This window comes from Hippocampus comes, unplaced genomic scaffold, assembly GCF_001891065.2.
Source record: "Hippocampus comes isolate QL1 unplaced genomic scaffold, H_comes_QL1_v1.1 scaffold310, whole genome shotgun sequence".
NCBI classification, from domain to species: domain Eukaryota; kingdom Metazoa; phylum Chordata; class Actinopteri; order Syngnathiformes; family Syngnathidae; genus Hippocampus; species Hippocampus comes.
Window position 1 is genome coordinate 641,124 of NW_017805990.1, and position 8,400 is coordinate 649,523.

Genomic DNA, 8,400 nt, shown 5'->3' on the forward strand with positions numbered 1-8,400 from the left:
CGTTATGGGAGGGTACTACATGATTACTTTCTGGGCGAAAGACTGCAAAGGCATACAAATTGGATATTTTCCCGCCGCACACCTGACAATGTCACACGGGTTGAAAAACACTGGGCTAATGCACGTCAATTAGTGTCAGGCAGAACCGTTTTAGGTTACAATTGGTTCCTGCTAATAATCACCACTAGATGGCGGAGGACCACTAACAGGGAAACAACTTAATGCGGAATCTAAAGAGAGTTACAGTCTCTTTATATTAGGCGCATCAGATTGTAGGGTGCACTGTCATCTTTTTCAAAAATGGAATGCTTCTAGGTGCGCCTTATAGTGCGGAAAATACGGTACTTAAAATTAATACAGCCGGATAAGCTTTACATATGATGTATACAGTACTGGCTATGACTTAACAGTACACCGCACTGTACCAAAAACAGCACTGGATGACGGCATTGATTAATGTATAACGATTAACATGCACTGATATTTGACCAACCGTGCGAAGGTAAATGAAATTACATTTCCATATGTTACAGTGGGAGGCATTCAGAAAGAAGTTTGCCATAGAGGCTGTCAAGGGTGGGTGGGCAGAAAAATATCAGGTTGGCTTTTAGGAAGGTGTTGAGGTTCCCATGACAAAAGCAGCCAAAATAAATGTCTGCCAGCCTGCGGAATGAGGGATTTCACTGTCAATGCAGCAGTGGGGGAGAGAGAGATAGCTGTGTGTACTGATGTGGTGGTGAGGCGATTGGGAGGCGGGGCTTTGACTTTCGGCTATACACACAAACACTTAACTATATGTTGGTTCATGAGCACATGGGTGTGAGTATGTGCATAAACACACTGTTAATCACAACAGCAGCGTTTGGCTTGGACACTGGGGGCTCATGAAGGACTCAATGCAAGTTCCTTTGCTAATATAAAATCACAGTGTTGGTATTTGTCAAATTTACCAGGGAAAATATACATTTCCCCTCTCTGGCAGCCCATGGAGGTGGCTGGCTGGAGATGTGGAGGCCTTGAGTCCCGCTGGCATCAATTCAAGAAGTCTAGCAGGGCTGTTGCTCTCATGTAGAGTAGGTCCTGTTCATCTCAGAGGGGGAGTAAGATGTGGTTTTATTTACCTATGTCAAGGTCAAGGGGGACAAGCCAAAGACTATTCACTGTTTCAGGCCAAATAGACATCTCTGAGCAGCTCTGCTGCAAACTGTCAGCAACATCTTGATCGTTAAATGAGTCACTGAGCCGACATTTCTTCCGCAAAACAAGTTTCATGGTTTGTTCAGTCATTTTTTTTTCCAAGAAAGATTGTGACTGTCGAAAACTACAGTATACCGCTAGTTGTTGTGTGCAGAATTTTGTAGCATCCATGTGATTAAGAATGAAGAAGAGAAACATTAGGCGACACGAACAACTAAACAACAACAACTCTAGGACAGGTACAAAGCACACTCTCGTGTATGTACACTCCTTCCTACCAGGCTTTGTGACATTATTTTGCTGTGCTTACATCAGTGTGTGGGTGTGTGCCTGTAATTATGACTCGATATAAATACAGGTTCCACAATCAGAACCGGTTGTCATTGTATTGCCACAGGGCAAAGTTACAAATGAGGACACACACACACACACACACACACACACACACACACGCACACACACACACACACACACACACACACTCATTGTGATATTCAATCCAAATGCACATTTCCGAGCAACCATGACCTGCACATCTGTTTTCTCCCTCCCTGCCGGAACTCGCTAACCCATTCATTTATAGGTGCCACCTATGAAACACTCATTGCCAAGGAGTGACAATTTATTTCAAATTGCATGACCAATGACATCCTTTGGCACAACCCCAAGCTTCAAAACTAGCCTTTTCATATGTGAAGGTTGAAAGAAAGCACATGGCAACTTCTTGAGAGTTGGTGTATTGCTTGAAGAGGTGGTTTGAGGGGGGGCAGGGGGGCTTTGATTTGGGCAAACCGCCCAGATGGGCAAGGCAGGCGCCAGGTTACCAGACTACCAGACTGCCAGACTGCGAGGCCCGTTTCCGGTTTTATATTAGGGATTATTAATACGCAGATCAGACATTAAAACTCTTGGCAATGTGACACTGCTCGGCATCGCAAAAAAATAAAATAAATAATAATAATAATAATAATAATACAAATAATCACATCTGCATGTTTAACCCATTTGAAGCATTGCTTGTAATAAAGAGCTCCACACCCATGATTCCTAATTAAATGGAGCTCGCCTGATTCTAGATGTCCTTTAGAAATTAGAGAAAGTTGCCATTTTTTAACTATAGCAAAGTGGTACACGCTATGTGAGAGTATTGTGGCTTTTACTCCTTGCCACATCTTTTTTTTTTTTTTTTTAAGCTATTATCCCCTAGACTGCTGTTGCCTTCCACGGGCCTTTTAACAAAGTGCATATGTCTGTACTTTACAACAACTACCTCCAAACGTAATAGTTTAGGGAGTAAGAACCTCGTTTATGGCTATGGATCTGGCACGGTAATTATGGTGCCAGGATTCATTTGGCTGCGAGTGTTGTGAGAGCGACCGACAACTCTGTCAATGCGCAGCAATGACAGAGTTGTCGAAACTGTGTCGAAACTGTGTGTGTCAGGTTGCTGCATGTACTTAGGTGAGTTGTGATATGGCCATTAAGAGCTTCCTGCCTCTCTCGCCTCTGATAATGTCTGCTCCAAGACCTAATTACACATGTGCTCAAACAAGGAGTCCTGCCATCTATCCCCTCACACTATAAATCAGCAGTTGTCGATCCAAACAAGGGATTTGTCTCTGACTAAGTGTGTGTTTTGGGGTGTGTGTTGTCATGGCTTAATCATTTAAAGAACATAAATCAGCAAGAGTGAGGGACAATTAGTGTGTCCTGGAAATAAAGAGCATTTGATTCAAGTTCAAGAGAAAGTCGTCCCATTATTTCCTTCCGCTCTTTATTGAAAACAAAAGATTAAAAAAAAACAACTAAACAACAACAACAAAAAACCTGATAACGACTAAATCCAGCAGCTGGCTATGTGCCCAATCTGTCTGAGTCAGGCTCGTTCTCTTTAATGGTATTCTGAGATCAATTTGTTGAAATTGCCTCCATTTAACTTGCCCAAGTGAAGTGGTCCGAAAGCGATTGTTATCATGGTAATTACTGGGAAAGATTGGTAGGGATTCTGTATGCATAAGAGGATGCAAATGTTAAACAGGAGAGCTGTTTGTGCAAGTAAAAGATGCAAGAGATAGCGTAGTAGCCTAGCATGAACGTGACCTCCACGGGAGTTTTTTTTTTTTTTTTTTCCAAGGCAAACACTTGCTTCTGCTGTATTTCGTTGAAGATGAAGATTAGTGCATGGAAATTTTCTCACATTTTCACTCACCCGTTCGACTGCTGGATGACATATTCTGGTTAATTAGCAAGCACGCAGGAAAGAATGCTAATATTGCAATGTTTGGCTTTTTGGTTTGTGTACAGTTTCACGTTTCTCCAGTCCTCGGATGACACCCCGACTGAGCAGGAAGAGGGCGCTATCCATCTCTCCACTATCAGATGCCAGCATTGACCTACAGACCATGATCCGCACCTCACCCAACTCCCTGGTTGCCTACATCAACAACTCACGCTCTAGTTCGGCTGCCAGCAGCTCTTACGGACACCTCTCTGTCGGAGGAATCAGGTATGTAGATTAAATTAGATATCTTGAACTCATACTCCACAGAGAACTCTAAAAGAACCCCTTGATCGGGGAAGGTGATTCTCATCTGGCAAGAGCAGCCGATTTTTTTTTTTTTTTTTTTTTTTTGAGCACTGACTTTTTTTTGTGTAGACAGCAAAATGTGTTTGTCTCTCCTGTAATATAATGGCCTCTCCTTTTCTTTCTCTCCCAGTCCTTCATTCAGCTTCCCTCATCCCATTAACCCGGTGGCGTATCAGCAGTTGTTGTCACAACAGAGGACTCTGAATGCCTTTGGCCACACTCCCCCTCTTATTCAACCGCCACCGTCCTCGTTCTCTGCCCGCCAGCATTCTCTGACCACTCCGCCTATGTCCGCCTCCCATAACAGCGGCAACTCAGAAGCCAATCAGGTGGGACTGAATTGACAGATGAACTGGAATGGTTGACCGATGATATTGATGGATATTTTCTCATGCCTCCTTAAGAGATGTTTATCAGCCCAAATGGCCTTTTGTTGTCATATATTTTATTTTATTTTTTTGATGATATGTCCGGCGGCCCGGCGGTCGACTGGTTAGCGCGTCGGCCTCACAGTTCAGAGGTGCAGGGTTCAATTCCTTCCTGGGTGGAGTTTGCATGTTCTCCCCGTGCCTGCGTGGGTTTTCTCCGGGTACTCTGGTTTCCTCCCACATTCCAAAAACAAAGGCTGACTGAACACTAAATTGTCCTGAGGTGTGAGTGTGAGCGCAGATGTTTGTTCAACTATGTGTGCCCTGCGATTGGGTGGCAACCGGTTCAGGATGCGCCCGCCTTACTGCCAGAAGACAGCTGGGATAGGCTCCAGCACGCCCCGTGACCCTTCTGAGGATGAGAAAATCTGAAAATGAATGGATGGATGATGTCTCCCCTTAGAAATATGCAAAAGACTGCTTTGCAGTTCTATCAGTCTGCCTTCTGTCTCCTTTTATCAGCCCACTGTTTACACAAGAGAGACTCCTTGTGTAAACTTCCCACTCAGTGACTCAGTTTGCGACATATGTATATTGAAAGTGTAGCCGCCCCAAACTCATTTTCAACACTGGGAGATTCGGTCTTCCTGCCAATACCAACACTAACCACACGAACACTGAAATCTGTACACATGCTAATGCTAGTCTGGGATTCAGGGTGGGATTCAGAGCCTGCTCACTCATGTACCACTTTATAAGCTGGTTTACTTTTAATAAAATGTCTTTTTTTTTCTCAACTCCATGAGCGCTTTTAAAAAAACATGTGTTTCTTTGTCTTTTTTTCAAGTTCGGAATCATTTAGCAGATCAAAGCCCCCTCATTGTTAATACACACAAACGGCCCTTCCCCCTCCCTTACAAGAGTAATAACTCCTTTTACTTTCATATTTCCCTGCGGCTTGGGCCATCATAAACCAGTCTAAATTGTTTAGTCTCCACAGCTGGTCGCGGTCTGACTTATGGCTTCCTCTTCACATAGATTGGAAATGAACAATGTCTGTGACGACGTGACAATGTCTGGCATATCTATCCTTCAGAATGCAAGCGGAGATCCAGCGGTGAGCAGCACAGTCAACCCATTAAACTCCAAAAGGACAAAGGTTAAAATGGAAGTCGAAGGACCTCTGCCCATCTCACCAACCTCTCTGGTGAGGAAATCAAAAGAACTTTGTGAACTTTTTCTAGAACACTCATAAAATATGGAACATTTTATATTTGGATCTGATTAAGACGATACAATTTTAGATTGGCAAATCTGTAAAAGCGATCACAGACATGTGCAATGACAAAGCAATCTATACCTGGTGGATTACAAGAGAAGTGATACCCTATAATATAACTATAAAATCAAATATAACGTCTAAAATATAATAAAAATACAACGAAAAGTGACAGGCTCTCTTGGTTGTTCTTAGTCTCAATGTTAAAAATTGCTCTATCAGTTGCAGAGATGAGAATTTTCTGCCGATCAGTAGATTTCTGACTTTTTAAGACCAAAATGACCATTCTACAGATAAGTGCAAATTCGTTGAAAGATTTCAGCGGGTTGCCTTGCTGTCTAGCGAGAGGGGAGAGAGAGAGAGTGACCTGCTTGATGAGCAAATTGTTAAGCAATTTAAGAGTGGGGCGCTGTTCAGAGCTTTACGACCCGACAAAGGAGTTGTTTTTTGTTTTTTGTTTTTTGTTTTTTCCCAGATCTAGTCCATCCACGGGAGGTCAGTGGCGTTGCCATTTCATGTGTATTGCTTATTTAGTGGTTAACTTCCAAGTCCTCCTGCTGTTACCGTTAGCATTAGCTGGTACAAAATTGGTGTAGCGCATAATTTCAATTTTCTAAGGCACTCTGATATCTTGTAAGGCAGGGGTGCCCATTGCATCATTCGCGATTGACCAGTACCTCGCAAAGGGGATGTCGGTCGATCGCATGGCATTAACGCTGCACTGTACACAAGCTGTTGTTTAAGGTGGCTGCAGGCTGCAAAGTATGAGCTGCGGGTGATCTGTTTTTGTGATCGCAACGAAAGGCATTGATCAACATATGCCAATGACGTACTTGTGAAAGGACACTTTGATTCTCTCCTCTTTCATCTATAACTGCTTCCAAACAACAAAGTGTATGCAGGAAAAGTGGTTAAGATTGCATGACTGTCTGTGTGTTATGTGTTGTGTTGTATTATTTTGTTATTTTATGTTAACTGTTCTGTTGATGGCGGTGCGGGTACCCGCAGTGGCGCCTCTCTCCGCTGTGGTTGCACTGTGGTTGAGAGGAAAGAAATTTAATCTGTGCTGTATGTTGCACATAGAGCATATTTGACAATAAAGTTGACTTGACTTGACAATTATATATATATACAAACCGAAAGGTGTATCAATAGATAAGTATAGTACACAAAGGGTAAAAGTATTTGATGAAATGTAGATTTCTTCCTTTTCTTTGGTATTGGAAATGATCAATACACATTATTGCACAACAGGTGTAGAACTAGATAAGTTGTATACTTCTCCCTACTCCTTTGAACATATAACTGTGATGATGTTTGTATTACTTACTTTTATTTTCCTTTCATAATTTTTGTTTGCATTTTGTCATCTGTTATTGTATGTTTTATATATGTTCAATAAACAAACAAACAAACAAACAAAACAAACTGACGTTTCATGACAATGTTTTGTCTCTTGTCTGCAGGATCAGAGTGGAGGGATGTTGGACCTGAGTGAGGAGCTTGATAAAGATGAGTGCAAACAGGAACCTGAGGCCATATATGAGACCAACTGCCACTGGGAGGGTTGCACAAAGGAGTATGATACCCAAGACCAACTTGTACATGTGAGTTTGCCTTGAATCTTATCAAAGGACACTTCGGCTGCATTCAGACTTCAGGCAGATCTTATTCCAATCAGATTCCTCTTCAAATATGATTTTTAGGGCTGACTGTCAAGTGTCCCAAAGGGATCTGGCCCTGATCAGACTGGGTCACTCGATTGACCCGTCTGACAGATTGCTGTAGCAACGACGTCAGAATGGATGGTGTCGTCCAACACGTGTAGTGTTTGACATCACCGCTCCACACTTGGACATAAACCATATGACCCCCGTTGCCCACTCCCGTCGAATATTACGTGCATGACGGTCGCCATTCGTACTGTGATGTTCACCAGCAGCACCCCTGGACATCGAAGAATAGTACCGGGTTGAATTTTGGTTCCATTATGTCCCTGATTAGCACTCTCTGGTCTGGCACATTGGGTCTTGCGTCACGTGGAGTGACGTCACGGACAGTCGAATCCGATCATTGTGTTTGGAGCTGTTCAGAGTGAGAGACATCCTGTCCAAATGCAATATGAAACGAGCTTCTGATTGTGGTTTTAAAACCTACGTACCGGGATTTGAAGACCTGGTGACCGACCAACAGTCCAAAATTGCCAAATTTTGGACAGAACCCGGTACAAAATATATCGGTCTCGCAAAAATCTGATTTCATGTGCTTTTTCACTGTTGAGACTACAAAAGAGCCATCCAGTTTAGATATGCAGAGATGAAAGTCCTCCAGATTTTCCCGGAATTCCGGGTTTTTCAAATTTTTATGAAAATTTCTCCGGAGAATTGAGGAAAATTTGCATAATCCGGATATTTGTTGACAACATTGAATGAAGACGCGTTTGAGTTCGTTGTATTGCTTTCACGAGCGTAGCCATATTGAGGCACTAACACTTGTAACAGTAAAGAGATTTTTGTTTGTGTAATAACGACAGAAGGCATGATGGCGTTTGACTAATGGTTTAGGAAATCGAATGGCAACTCGCAACAACAGTAGCAAGCGTCATTTTGCCTCTTGGGTTATACCATCTCAACTAGAACGTGGGGGATAGTCCCCAAACAATTTTCGTCTCTTTATAAACACACCCGCTAAACCCCAGTGGAAAGAATAAAAGAGGCCGTCAACAAGACAGTTGTCGTAAAATATATATTTGGCCAAAAAGGAAAAAACACAGATTGGCAGAAAATCGTGTCCGTCCGACTTAGTGTCGTCTCGGCTAACTTAGCTTAGCTGTTGTCGTGTGTGACGTCATTTGCGTCGGCGCTGACTGGTTGAAATCAAAAGACGCGCTTGCGTACATGTTCGCGCTGAAACCCGCACAGCAGAGAGCAGCGGACTATCTACTGCTGAGGCTCGCTTAGCTTGAGTGG

At 43.0% G+C, this 8,400-nt stretch overlaps 1 protein-coding gene across 1 annotated transcript in view; it reads left to right on the plus strand.

Annotated features, from left to right (window-relative positions):
* Positions 1 to 8,400, plus strand: part of gli2a (GLI family zinc finger 2a) — an 86,315-nt gene that overhangs the window by 66,615 nt on the left and 11,300 nt on the right. Inside the window, exons 6-9 of the mRNA XM_019892049.1 lie at positions 3,502 to 3,703; positions 3,915 to 4,113; positions 5,249 to 5,359; positions 6,898 to 7,038. Coding sequence (XP_019747608.1) covers positions 3,502 to 3,703; positions 3,915 to 4,113; positions 5,249 to 5,359; positions 6,898 to 7,038 — 653 coding nt within the window. The remainder of the gene's footprint in view (positions 1 to 3,501; positions 3,704 to 3,914; positions 4,114 to 5,248; positions 5,360 to 6,897; positions 7,039 to 8,400) is intronic.